General features: G+C 36.2%; 1 protein-coding gene across 2 annotated transcripts in view; it reads left to right on the forward strand.

Moving 5' to 3' along the window:
* LOC120523067 (interferon-induced GTP-binding protein Mx-like) overlaps positions 1-15,418 on the forward strand; it is a 42,732-nt gene that overhangs the window by 15,147 nt on the left and 12,167 nt on the right. For both annotated transcript variants that reach the window (XM_039744025.1, XM_039744026.1), the window contains 5 exons: positions 869-1,067; positions 1,522-1,600; positions 4,740-4,862; positions 7,202-7,343; positions 9,480-9,635. In XM_039744025.1, coding sequence (XP_039599959.1) covers positions 869-1,067; positions 1,522-1,600; positions 4,740-4,862; positions 7,202-7,343; positions 9,480-9,635 — 699 coding nt within the window. The remainder of the gene's footprint in view (positions 1-868; positions 1,068-1,521; positions 1,601-4,739; positions 4,863-7,201; positions 7,344-9,479; positions 9,636-15,418) is intronic.

Genomic DNA, 15,418 nt, shown 5'->3' on the forward strand with positions numbered 1-15,418 from the left:
ATGATGACCATAACACTAAGTACTTGGTCAGTCAAGGTGTAGTATTTCGGGCAGGGGAAATGAGCAGTTGTTCACTAGAGGATCACAATTTTCCAGATCAACTATGCTGGAATAGTAGTTTGAACTAATGTTGTGTCCACATGCTATGGGAATTCATTGGAGTTCCCCAGGTTAGCAACTGTCATCCTAAAAGTTACACTTTCAAAACATCAACAAATATTTCATACAGGAACGCCTATTGATTTTAAGATTAAAAAAATAATAAAAGATCCACTAAACTAACCTTTCAATTAAGACTTGCTAAATGCATACAAAGCATATGAGGTAACTGACATATTTCTGTTATAAGTGCAGTATTAATACTGGGCTTCTGTTTGAACTAAACATTACTTAATATTCTAGCTTTCTTGTTGACAACAATAATAGAATTAAAGTTGAGAAATGGCCACAGTAACAGACTTAAAAGGACTTAAAGCAAAATCCCCACCATCCAGTTGGCCAAGTCTGATGTAAGAGCCACAGGAAAGTAAGACTAACCAAAGCAGTCAAATCCAGAGAGGCTGGTAAATCCAAGGGTAGCAGATAGTAGTGTAAGATCAAGGGGACTCCTTTTTTCAATAATTTGTATTTTATATTTCAAAAAGAAGAACATTATAACAGCATACTACTCAATGAAACAAATAGTAATCAGATATGTACAATAACTTAGTTAAAAAATCTAAAAACCGAAAAAAAACAAAACACAATTCAACCCAGAAATAATAAACATGTTTTTTTCAAACATGAAAATACATATTTTCACAATGTAAATAATTGTTACTGCAGTACAGATTTATAAATATTAATACTGATATTTTGTTTTTAAAAGGCATCTTGACAAAACCAGATATGATTGATAAGGGAAATGAAGAAAAAACAGTGGCTGTGGTTCGCAATCTTGTCATTGAGCTGAAGAAGGGATACATGATTGTGAAGTGCCGTGGTCAACAAGATATTAATGAAAATCTTTCCCTGGCAGAAGCAATCGAAAACGAGAGAGTCTTTTTTAAACATCACCCATATTTTAGGTATTTTAACTTTCATTATAATAAAGATGTTGATTTTTTCATGCCATGAACACCCAAACATGAAATAGTCAATAGTTTAATGTTTTATATAGTTATTTCATAATTTCATAACTGCTTTATAATTTTTGAATTAGTGTTTTGTTTCTAGACATCATCCCACTTAATTATTTTTTTTTTGTATGCACATTAGATTGATATTGCATTTTATTGCCTGGTCTGCATTTAATCAGCCATAAAGTTATCGTCTTATAAGAAATTACCAGTTCAGCCATAAATTACTGTGATAAATTTCTTTTAATAAAGAGAATTAACAGAGCAAAAAGTGTAACGGACAATATACTGTACATTTCAGCAAATATTACCTCTCATTGTGTAATATTGTTTATACATATTTATAGTATAATTATGTCTGTGTACCAACATTTTGTTAATTGTTTTGTTTTATTGGTCTTAGTCCTTTTCTTGATGAGAAGAAAGCAACAGTTCAATTTCTGGCTGTCAAATTAACAAATGAGTTGGTGGAACACATTATTGTAAGTACACCTTCATATTCATATTTTTATATTTAACTATTTTTAGCCTTTCCATACAGTAGTAAGTAGTTGTTTTAGCTTTTTATTTGATTGTACATTTGTTTAACATTAGCCCATTTATTTTCTGAGTCAGCGCACTCCCTGACTTTCATTTTTGTAGGAAATAAATGTTGGAGATAATGACTAAGACTTAGAAGGATGACAATATTTATTATAATCATATTTAAGAGAAAAAATAAATTTCATTACAGTGGGTGTTAGTTTTTTTTAATATACCTGCAGACACCTACTGATAAAATAAAAAATAATTGTAAAAGTATTTTTCTGCAGCTTGTCTAAAAAAAATGACAGAATCAGTGAAACACAGTTTAACATTGGTTATTATGTGCATTTTGTTTCTAATGTGTTATCTGACATTGACAGTTGCATTATGTGTCAAGCATGTCAGACCAGGTTCTCTTTTTACTGCTACTTTGTGATATTCAAAGCACGTACATGCCCATCATGTTTATTTGTACGCAGGTGATAATTCTAATCAACTTCTGTATGATTGTTACACCTACCATAAGAATATTTTGGTTTAGCTTGTAAAACCTTTCTCTTAAGTGTATGATACTGAAGTAGCCAGAAGACTGATTCCCTAACAATTTGGATGGGACAAACTTCCTGGAATTGCAGTAATCTTTCCAGAGGGTCTTATGGGTTTTCAGGGGTTAGGCCACTCTTCAGTGTTGTCCCTGATTATTTAAAACAAATACAACAGGAGATAAAGACAGTGGCCACAATGGTAGTAATACCACTGGAACAGAGGCCCCGTTGCTCGGGATATGCTAAGTCCTTTAATAACCAAAGAAGACCTAGAAGTAGATAGTCTGTTAACAAAAAATAATGGATGGATAGAGAAAGATATCACTCAGCGGGAACTCCTGGTAGATAGATAGGCAGACAGAACTTTATGTGCCCACAGAGGGAAATTTGGCTTTTTACAGAAGCTCTTTAGTACTAGGGTGTTGTACCATCTTAGCCATTATGAATGTAGTGAGAAGTCAAGCAAAATGACATGATTTATTGGCTAGCTAAAAAGATTACAATATGCAAGCTTTTGAGGCAACTCAGACCCCTTCTACAGGCAAGATGTAATCTTTAGTTGTCTTCTCACTACAGAAGGTCTTTAAATAAATAAATAGGTAGATAAGTAAGTAAATAAATAAATAAAAATATACACACATCTTGGTCTGAGCACACACTGAAATGGCTATAAAGAAGAAAGCTGAAAAAAAAATTCTGACTTGGCCGTTACAGCGAGGCGTTATGCAGATGTATTGCTGTTGGTATAAGAGACCCAGTAGCGTATCCTGACACACTTCAGTTGAATAATGTGTTGGCTGAAAGTCCTCCGTGTTAGTGTATCAGAAAGAGAATGTACAGCAGTTTTCATAATGGCACTCAGTTTTGTTTTAATTCTATCCTTTGCTACAATCTCCAGAGGGTCCAGAATGCACCCTATAACTGAGCTTCCCATTTTAATAAGCTTTTTGATCTGGTGGGCCTCTCTTAAAGTGATGCTACCAGCCCACCACAGCACAGCACGCCTAAGGCAAAAGATCCTGCCCTTGCCCTTTCTTATATAGTTCCTCTGTGTTCTGAGACCAGGCCAACCTGTCATTAATGTGGGCTCCCAATTACTTCCAGTATTGGACAATTCTGCATCTACTCCCTGAAAAGTGACTGGACATAGAGGCTGTTTGGTGCAGCAAACATCAATAACCAGTTACTTGGTTTTGTTGATGTTAATCTGCTTACAATCCTACTTGCACCAAGAAACAAACGTCTTCACTTGACTTCTATATTCTTTCTCATTCCCTTTATCAGTACACTCCATAAGTGCAGAATCATCTGAGGATTTCTGCAAGTGACATAGTAGTAGGCAGCAAGGAGGTTATTTGTGACAACTTGCTATGTATTATATTAGACAAATCTGCCACTTTAAATAATAATTAAGAGTGTAATGTGGAGTTACAGGAGAATGGCTCCAAGAGTTTCATAAGGCATTTCTGACACCCAGAATCAGCCAGGAGATCAATCCAGAAGTGATACAAGGAATGGGTTTAAAAGACCCTTCTGATCCACCAGTCATACTACCTGAGAACATGGAACTGGGAAACAATATATTAGTTAGAAGTTGCCTGATCGGTAGAATAGAGGCCAAAAGTGATGAAAAGAGTATGAAAGGTTGTTTTCTGGAGAGCTAACTGGTGGGCACCTCACAAATTAAATATGGAAATACCTCATGCAGCAAGGCCTGTTGGGCAGCATGTTGTTTGCTTTACCATTCTTCAAGGTATTTTGTGTTTACCCCTTGTGTTAACAATCCTTTGTGTGCTTTAGTTTTATGATAAAATTACTTTTTTGTTTAGTTTCAACTTTTCTAGGACTACCAAGAGTGCACACTGTGGTCACAGTATTCATTGAAAAACCCAAAACAGACCATGAGCTTGGTTGTGGTTGCTGGTGTTTGTTGGCATGAAATTGGCTTATTATGAATGCCTGTATATGTGAGAAAGCATTTCCTAAAATTGACATTCTTGTACAGGCACTGTCTTCTCATGACCCTGTTATGAAGAAAATTAATTTTGGAAATTAACTAATGGATGTGTTAAGAGGCAGCTCCTTTTCCAGGTGAAGTTCCTGTCTTCAAATATATGGCATAGGCTTCAGATATTTAGTATCTTATAAAGGATAGCTTCATAAAATGGACTGAAGGATGCGATTACATATTTTAATCTTCATCATAAATATTTTTCCATCAACTTTTAAATTACATTAGCAGAATAAAAAATATGTTAGACAGTCCACAGTAACACAGCAAGGAGAGCTACAACTAATCATTAGGGAGACAATCAAGAGAGAAAAAATGTAAAGATTGAGCACCCCCTGCCACCTCCCATGCAGCTCTGCCCCATTCAGGTAAAGTTGCAACACATAAACAAAGGGTACAGCAAAATCAGCATAAAAATCAGAAACATTACTAACAGAACTTCAGTATTAACATACTGCTGTCCAGTTTTAGCCATAATAATTACTTGAAGGACATTCTGTATTTGTATTGAGTTGCATTTTAATGGAAATATTTTTCAAGGAATCACTTCCTAACCTTAAAAGAAAAATTGAAGATAAACTTGATGAGACAGCTACAGAACTGAAAACGTATGGGCAGCCAGTTCCAGTGGCAGATAAAGAGACGATCTCCTTCCTAGTTGAAGTAAGTGGGCATTTTTGGAATGATGTGATTTTTATTAAATTGGTTCAAAGAGTGATTTTTCTGTAATGAACGTGTTCATATGTTCTGCATTGTCTGATTATCATTATTTAAAGTTTATACATTTTGAAAAAGCATCTCCTATATTAGATAATATAAAGCCCTGAACAAAAATGCAGGCACTTGGTACTGTTATATTTTCTAAATGAATTCTTTAGTTTTACATATTTAATTTTATTTGTTACATTAATAAAGGATTTACTTTTAATTATCGGAGTATCTAAGTGACATTTAAATCACTCACATTCTTTAGCCTCCAGCTCAAGCTAAGACTGGCCATGAGGCTAAACCCTACCAAACATCCAGTCTCCAGGAATTCATATAGGAAGAATAATGTATAGAGGTAGACTTATTTTTGTCTCTGTAAAAATGCTTCCATATTTCAATATTTCTGCCTAAACCAAAGATGTTTAAAACCAAAATAGGAATTTGTTTATTTGTTGAAAACCATTAGAAGAAAATACTTTTGGCACCAAGACTGAAAAATTACTTTTATTGGTTTCTACATGTTGTATTTTGGAGAGGTAAGTCTATATTGATTTCTATATAGTATAAAATATTTTCCTCTAACATCTTTAATTTTATTCAGACTGTACTAAAAAAGTACAAATGCAATATTTTCACTACAGCATTCAAAGTCAAGCTAAATAAATGCAAACATGGAAAATGACAGCTAATGCTATTAATAGTAATATTTATTTATGCATTTGTTTTTATATATCTAACAACTCAAGTGTCAGAATTACTGGAATTACACTGCATGACTAAGCCTCTGCCTGTCTACTCTTCTTTCAACCCTCACCTCTCTTCCTCTCACCTTTGAGTTATTCACTTTAATTAGTTCTCCTTTAAACTCTGTAAACTCAGTATTCTTTTAAATAAGCAGAGATGTTAAATCTCATCATTATATTTTAGTCAAGCCCAGAGAATAAGCTCTGGCATCAGATGTGGCCTAAGAATTTATAGATATACCACAGACTAGGAGTGGGAATCTGGCAATTCAATTGCAGTTCTTGTTTCAATCCATCCATCCATTATCCAACCTGCTATATCCTAACTACAGGGGTCACGGGGATCTGCTGGAGCCAATCCCAGCCAACACAGGGTGCAAGCCAGGAAAAAAACCCAGGCAGGGCACCAACACAATCGCCAATGCACCTAACCTGCATGTCTTTGGACTGTGGGAGGAAACCAGGAGAACATGCAAACTCCATGCAGGGAGGACCTGGGAAGTGAACCCGGGTCTACTAACTGTAAGGCGGCAGCGCTACCACTGTGCCACCATGCCGCCCAAGGATACTTACAATCTGATTTTATGTATATATAGTATTTGTAAATATATATCAGTGAATTGTACAATATAAACATTTGTAAGCATTTATTGTTAGATTAGTAAATAAATAATTCAGAAACAGTAACATCTGTTCCTTATCTTAGTACTTTTTGTTACTGCTGACTTATTTATTACCTGTTTAATTCATCTTTGCTTTTTTCTTTTGGTAATGGATTGGCTCCCTGTCCAGGGTTAGATTCTGCTTTGTGTTCAGAGTTCACTGAATTGGATTAAGTGGGTTTCAGAATGTTGTGCTATTATTTTCTTCTTTTTTAATAGCTGTTTTTTTTTTTTTAATTTAGTGTCTCATATCATTTTACTTGAAAAGTGTGAAGTATAAACACAGCTGTCTGTTACAGAGTTTACTCGCTGGAGCTTCTGTAGGTGGTTTTACATTCAATACATTACAAGACACATCTCCCAGGTAGACACAATTGGTTCAAGAATAAACAAATTGAATATACAACATGCCAATATACATTATGATTTGGTATTTTATTTAATTTTTGTGCCATTTTGTTATCCCTTTTGTTAGTGGTTGTGAACATTGATGAATCAAATAATGACACTAGTACTTTATTTTCAGGTATTTTTAAAAAGTACAAAATGTTTATCAATTTGCTTTGACACTATTCTGTTAAACCATGTATGCCACCATTTTGTGCTCTTTTATTGTAACAGTTACTCTGGCATTGCTATGGGAGACATCCAGGTTCATGCTGAATGAGTCTTTAGGGGTCAAGGGTTCAAAGGTTAGCTCCATGACATACTTGTAGCTCAATGGGCCTGGGAGTCATTAACCAAGAAAATGGTGTAGGATAAAGTAAAGATATCAAAAGTGTATTTGGTCCATGAATTTCCTGTTTCATTATAAAAAATCACATACATTGTCCTGATCACACAATTAGAGGTTTATTTATTTAAAATAATATCTTTTTTTGTTTCCCAGAAGCTACGAAAGTATTATGATGACATTTCAAGTATAATCAAAGGGGAAGAAAAGGTTGAAGATCAAGAATGCAAAGTTTTCAGTCATTTGCGGGAGCAGTTTGAAGGCTTGAAAAAACATTTGGACACATCTTTTACAGAATGTGAGCAAAAAAAATAAGTAAATAAAAAATGAAAACATAACATGTTGTTTAAATATGTTTCATTTTTATATAAAACAAGAAAAACAAACTTGAGATAAAGTTCATTGCAAAATATTGAACTTCAGAATAAGTAATTTTAAATTATACTTTTCCACTGTATATTATTCAAAACCAAAAGCCTGTCATGAAACAGTTAGATTAACAGTAAAGCCACTGCATGACAGGACCATGGCATAATAAACCATGGCAAATTTATACTGTTTTCACATGCGATTAGTCAATCAATCATTATACAGTAGAACTACATACTGTATTTCTTCAAATATGTTTAATTCAGTTTAGGATCATGGAGAGCAGGAACCTACCCCAGCATCATAAGATTGTCATAAGGCCCACTCATACATGGGGTCATTTTCAAATTCCTAATTACAGTAAGACAGCATGGATGTCTTTGTGTTTGTGGGTGGAAAATTGGAGAACTCATGTAGAAAAGCCAACACAAACCAGGGAAGAATGTGCAAACTTTACATAGATGTATAGTCTGCCAGCTAAATTCTGTAGCCATTATTATGGACCCTTCCATAAAGATAAAATGGCTTACTACAGCTTTACTTGTTGGCGTGCACTTTTCAGAAAAAGATTATTTTAATATAATAAGGAAATCATCCATTTTACTACTATATTTTTAAAGAATGTTGTGAGGTGATATGAGTTCCCTAAAATTACCTAAAAGGGGTCCTCAATGTTTTTCCTTAGTTAAGAATCATTATTGTTTGAAAGTGGGAATTTACAGTAGTTTAGGAAAGGAATGGACAGGCAGAAAGGGCAAATCAGGACCCTTAAACACATGGTTGTTGCTAATCAGTCCAAGACAAAAGATTTACTGCCTCTGGCTGGACTATCCAGAAATGCTGTGAAAACCATGGCTACAGGGATGCCACCCTGTTTATATAGTCATAACCTAAGTTTATTTTTAAAAGCCTCAACAAAATTGAAAGTGTCCAGTTTAACTGATTTGACTACCTGAAAAATCTCAAGACCAAACAGCAACAGTCTCTTTGATGACTAGAACGTCTGCTAAATAAAGCTAATAGAAAGAGAAAGAATAGATCTGATTCCAAAGTACATCGGATGGTATGACTCACTATATTTAAAAAAACTGCCTGAGAGATTCACACCCGGATGCACTAGTCCTTATACTGTCATTTAATGAGCTGGTGCAGTTGCGTTTAAATTGGCTTTTCCTGATTTCTTCAAGATACATTCTACGTTTCATGTATCAAGGATAGAAACTGCACACTCTAGTCTCTTGTATTCCTGCCACTGAAGTTGATACACCTCACCAGTCATATTTGTTTCATAAATGTTTTCCTGAGAAACTAGATGGGCACATTTAGAGTATGTGTTTTAGGACAAGAGCCATGTTGTTAATTGTTGAGGTACCCACCCAATCATGTGACATGAAAGCCACAGAACATATTATATCATCATATTCCACCTGTTTAAGATGCTGGTGTGCAGTATTTAGCATCCAAACCTTTAAGTAAAATCCAAAAAATCTGTAAGGGACAGATATTATATTATTTTTGGTTTATGATTTCTTACTTGTTTTTTGGTAATCAATTTTTGGTCTAGTGTTTTAACCTTTTGACAGTTATTTTGCTCTCACATTTCTTTGGCAAATGAGCCTTGAATTGTCCTTGACAATTATTTTTGATTGCTCCTGCTTTACCTTTCATTTCATGGTAAACAGACTCCAGGGCAAGTAATACCTAGACTTCATTTTTTGAAGAATTTGTTATATTATTATGAAGTTTTTTGTGTATTTCTGTTTGCATTATTAAAACTGAACAAGAAAAACATAATATCTTTAGTTGTTACATATTACCAATACAATTCTGTATCAATTCATTAATGTCTAACTGAAAGGCTTATTACTTAAAAGTTAACATTATTACAGGTTTTGTGGATTACATTAAATAAACTGTTTCAAATTCTGACATACCTACAAGTTACTGCCTTTACCAGCCATAGTTTGTCATTTGTCAAGTATTCATCTGTAACCAAATGTACTGTAAATCTATTTTACCTATGCTGGATTACACCCTAAATTACACGTCTACTTCTTCTTTCTAGTCAGAGGTGAACATTCTAATATAGAAGATTTCATGAAGAAAAACAGAGGAAAAGAGCTTCCAGGATTTATCAGTTATTCAACTTTTGAGAAATTTATAACGCAGCAAATTGAAAATTTAGAAGCTCCATCCTTTAAGTTACTGAATGCGGTTTCAGGTAGGAAAAAAGTCATCTTACAATCAAAAATAATCCAACGTCTTTCTGTCTGCTATTCATGAGAAGACTACTTAATGGATTTAGATAAGGTTTTTTTCTATAATTTGCTTGAACATTCCGGTTGATTTTGTGACTTTTCACATCTTGCTAAGTATCATAGTTCGCTTGTGGTACCAATTTATTTGCGTGAATCTGAGAGAGACGCGGCAGGTCCATGGGGTGGTAGGAAGGGCCCTCCTCACTCACGCACCAGCCTCGGGGCGCATCTTACATCTGCTTAGCTACTGAACGAGAAAACTATTTAACAGATTTAGATTGGGTTTTATCTGTAGAATTTGCTTGAACACTCCGATTGATTTTGTGACTTCTCTCATCGCACTAAGAATCAAAGTTTGCTTGCAGGAGTGATATATTCACACTAATCCGAGACAGAGGCTGCGGGCTGTGGGGAAGGGGAAACGTGATGTCAGGAGTGGGGAGTTGGTCTACCTCTGTGTTTTGGAGTGTACATTGCCTCCGCTTAACTAGCAATACCTTTTTGTTTGTTGATTTTTAAAGTTTGTCCTGTTTAACTACTATGCAAGGAGATCCGCAGGGGATGGCTGCTATATATGTATAGTACAAGACAACGGTACTATATGTGGTCACTCCATATAATTGGTGAAATCAAAATCAGAGATAAGCACACAATAATTGCAGAGATGCCTCTTCAGACCAGAGTTCCAAGTGAACTAGTAAAGACGGCGGAGTCAAAAAGAGGTGGGTCCAGGAGCAAGACACCAGAAGTGATTTCAGAGGTGTTGTAGCTGTCCGTCATCCAGTCTGCAGAGGGAGGAAGAGAAAAGGCATTAGGACACAGCGCCAACCCTTGGAGCGAATGTAGAATTACAGTCACTCGAGCCCTTCTATATATAACTGGTAAAAAAATTAAATGAACACTTTAAAAACACATCAGCTCTCAATGGGAAATAAATTATACTGGATATCTATACTGATATGGACTGGGTAATGTGTTAGGAATGAAAGGATGCCACATCGTTTGATGGAAAGGAAAATTATCAACCTACAGAGGGCTGAATTCAAAGACACCCCGAAGATCAAAGTGAAAATTTTTTTTGCAGCAACTCAAAATCATGCTCAGTAGTTTGTATGGCCCTCACATGCTTGTATGCATGCCTGACAATGTTCAGGGCATCACTGAGCTCCTGGACAGTCTGAGGTGCAACCTAGCGGCATCGTATGGACCGAAACAGGACCCACTGCACCAGCATAGGTTCTGACAATGGGTCCAAGGATTTTATCCCGGTACCTAATGGCAGTCAAGGTGCCGTTTTCTAAGATGTCTGTGCATCCCTCCATGGATATGCCTCCTCAGACCATCACCAAACCAGTCATGCTGAATGCTGTTACATGCAACATAATGTCCTCCACTGCTTCTCCAGACCCTTTCACGTCTGTCACATGTACTCAGGGTGAACCTGCTCTCATCTGTGAAAAGCACAGGGCACCAGTGCTAGACATGCCAATTCTGGTATTCTATGGCAAATGCCAATCGAGCTCCATGGTGCCGGGCAGTGTGCACAGGGCCCACATCGGGCCCTCAGGCAACCCTCATGAAGTCTGTTTCTGATTGTTTGATCAGAGACATTCACACCAGTGGCCTGCTGGAGGTCATTTTGTAGGACCCTGGCAGTGTTCATCCTGTTCCTCCTTGCCCAAAGGAGCAGATACTGGTCCTGCTGTTGGGTTAAGGACCTTCTATGGCCCGCTCAAGCTCTCCTAGTGTAACTGCTTGCCTCCTGGAATCTCTTCCATGCCCTTGAGACTGTGTTGGAAGACATACCAAACCTTCTGGCAATGGCACATATTGATGTGCCATCCTGGAGAAGCTGGACTACCTGTGCAACCTCTGTATGGTTCAGGTATCGCCTCATGCTACCATTAGTGACACTGACCATAGCCAACTGCAAAAATAGTGAAAAAACAGTCAGAAAAGATGAGGAGGGAAAATGTCAGTGGCCTCCAACAGCGGGCGTTAGTATGCATCGTGGTACAACGCAGAGCTATAGCGCATCTGTATTCTGTTTCTTTTGTACTCCAGGACACGCAGAGGAGAGAATAGTAAAGAGCAGTAAGTTCGGCGCTATATGCAATCATCAGACACTCCCCATCTGCCTGTTGTTTTGTTATACTTTTCAATACTTTTTATACTGCTCAAACGGGCATGCTCAAAAAATACACGTGTAATGCCACGAAAAGTGCACGCAGACACTTCATTTCGCAAACAAAACAAGTGCACTTTTATTCAAAACTACCTGTATAACCGAAGAAAAAAGAAAGCAAGTTACAGTAGGCGATTGATACGACAGCTTGCATGGTGCAATGCTAAGAAGTGCAGATTTTCATTCCGAGCTATATAAAATCATCACATTCAAATATTAACAATTCCCACACACCCAAGGACCGTCCTTCCTACATTTACTTGTTGCCGTGTACACACCTCTCTGTGCTATGGTTCCTATTACACTGAATGAGCACCTGACACTGTACTTTCTTCCCTGGGGAAGGTCCGCATCAGAGAATTTCCAGTTCCTGCATAAATTCACACCCGATCTGACGCTGTTCATTTTCAAATAATATTGCATTAGTGCGATTATATTTTCACATGTATTGTCTCTTTCTTTCAGGTGTGTAATAGAAACCACAGCATAGAGAGAAGTGTGTACATTGCTTCTTACAGGAAAAGGCGATGGAAAAGTGCACTTGAATAAAAGTGCACTTTTGTTATACTTTTACACCAATATATGTTCCTGTGTTTGAACGACACGTGCAGATGGGGAGTGTCTGATGATTGCATATAGCGCCGAAGTTACTGCTTTTTACCATTCTTTCCTCTGCATGTCCTGGAGTACAAAAGAAACAGCATACAGCAACATGCGGGGACTGGCAGGAACACTCAATAAAACTGAATAAAAAGAAAATCAAGTGACGGTGAGATACGAAGAAGGCAGCTTCGCTAGCGTTTGTGTGTCAGAACCTGGGGGTTGTGTTTGGCGTTAGTATGCATCATGGTACACTGCAGAGCTATAGCGCGTCTTTAGTGAAAACAGCCGTGTCAGATGGGGTTGTATGGATTGATTCTGAACGCGACTGAGAGAATGAAAAGTGAATTAAAAAAAAAAGCTAACCTTTACAAGGATCATAAATTGCACCGGCTGTTACAGACTGAAATCAAATGTATGCTTTTATTCTAAAACAGTAAGACTAAGAGCAGTTTACTTCTCAAAACGGAGGGGTGCAGGATCGAACTCGTGACCTCTTGATTGCCAAGCGGGGGCTGAGTCTATTAAACCACAGAGGCAGTTATAATAAAGTAGTGTCAATGTCGCATGTTAAGGCGGCTTTTTGTTTCTGCAATTATATTTTTGAATAAAAGCGCAATTGTGTTATTCTTGTGAAAATGTTTCTTTGCTATTTGGACTTCAGGCTTCATACATTATATAGTTTATGCCTACATTTTGTCATCTACTACTAGAATATAAAAAACGTTTGTTTTAACAATGTGTTGACACAGATTACTGTAGAAACGGAACACACATGAAATGTGTGTGTTCCAAATAACGATCTATTATTTCCACTCTAAAACTCCACTTCACTCCCAGATACTCAATCAAGGCATGAGCTGGGAGAAGTTCGTGCACGTTCTAAATTGGTGGGGGGATGGAATAGCCGGCTGCTCCAAGCTTCTCTTTATCAGCACATTTAGAAGACAAAGGACGCTGGCGGAGAGGTGTGAAGGGATTTAAGAAGCAGTTTAAAGTGGGACAGAATTACGAGTTTTTTCGTAGGCTCTGGTAATTCTAGTGTTAACCTAATGGTAGTCGTGGTAACAATACTTTGCATAGGGTGGTCTAAAATTCTCATTCTCCAGGAGCAGTCTTAAATGATGACTCAAGTAAAGACTCCAAATATACTACAAAGCTACAGAATATAAATTACCCTTATCCTTATAAAGTACCATTTTCTTTACTGCTACTCTGAAAAGTATCTTCTAAAAGAAATCAGTTTAAAAGAAAATATGGTAACGTTAGTATCCGATCAATCTAATAGTTTAACCATTAAACACTTACCTTTCTAAAGCCCATTCCAGCTACACACTCAGGAACAAGATTTGGATGATCGCTGTATATACTGACACATACCCAATTATACCAAGTCAATTTTGATTTGCCAGTTAATATGTATAACTTTTTGATATGAAAGAAAACTGAAGTATAAGAGAATTTCTACATTAACAGAGGGATAAACATTTACACTTCATAAGTATTATGCCATCTGAGAAAGCAGGAAGGTATGATTAGTATAACGTAGGTCTTGAATGACTGTGTCCACATCATAGAAACCAGCTTTCAATTTCCACCATTTATTTGTGTTCATATTTTCTGAATGTAGGTGTTCACATGCTCATAGATGCTGGATTGGCATGTTTCAGTCCCATTTCAGCTCATTTATGAAGCTCTTTGCTTTCATTTCATCTTTGCTAATCATTTTAAATAGACTTTTTAACATGCAGTCACATTACTTTGAATGTTTATGATCCTTCAGTTAAAAATGGATTAAATAAGCATGATACAGCACCACTTTGAAGGAACAAGGTTGTTGGTAGACACTCTTTTCTGAATGAAGATTAACACAATGGATGATTAAAGGAAAGAAATAACTGACAATTATTTTAACTGGGCTTACCGAGTAACCTGAGCAGATTTTAAAGGATCAAATCAGCCATTCAGTGCATATGTGAGTTGTCACACGTGTATGATGCTAGAGTATATTAAGGCCGAGAGGAATTTGTGGTTTCAGAAAGGTGAGTCAGCATACATCATGTAAAAATATTTTGCTGCCTTATCACTCCTTTAAAACTAAGACTGATGGCTATGAAATCATAACATCAGATAAAGGAGTGCAGAGACTATGCAGTCACAGATCCAGGTCATTGCACAAACTTTATGTGTATGTGAAATTAATTCTTTCTGTTAGAGGAATATTTTATTGCTTTAAAAAATCTGACAGTGTATATTTTACTTTCTGGGGAAAAAAATCAACAAAATATTTTGTAACCTGGAATCTATTATTAATATCTCCATCCTGGAATTTCTTTCTCCGGATTCATACGCATGTCTATTTGATACAAATACACATGTGCAAATAATGTTAATATAGCTGCTCTTACTGTTGTATGCAACTTATTTTTAACAATTAAGTAAAAAATGAACAAATAACGGCCTAGCCTGTTAAACAACTATAATGAAAAAAAGAACAAAGACTAAATAAACACCTGTGCATTAAACATTACAGTTTCAGTGTGAAGTTCATGGAGAGATATGGCCCATAATGTTTGTAATTTCTGCGACTACAGAACAACAGAAGAGGGAAATCATCAGACAAAGTAGACAGTTCTGGTAACAGCAAGAATTTCCTTCTGCTCAAGAAACTGGTTGGAACAAAACCTTATAGACATCAGGGCTCTTCCAGAAACTCCTGGCCTAGTCTCATTTTGTTTGTGTAGATTTATTTTGTTTGCCATGTGTTATGTCATGACCAAACACAATACAATTAAACTAAATTTACAAATGTTTTCTGTTTTCCTTTACCCTTAAAAACAGTTTTGTATTTTTTCATATGAAACTCTTAAATTGAAGCTTCATCCATGTAAATTTAAACACACAATTAATCACAGTGTACGTTGTAAATAACTCTTATTTCTATAATCATTTGATAAACCT

The sequence above is a fragment of the Polypterus senegalus genome, chromosome 2 (genome assembly GCF_016835505.1).
Source record: "Polypterus senegalus isolate Bchr_013 chromosome 2, ASM1683550v1, whole genome shotgun sequence".
NCBI classification, from domain to species: Eukaryota; Metazoa; Chordata; class Cladistia; order Polypteriformes; family Polypteridae; genus Polypterus; species Polypterus senegalus.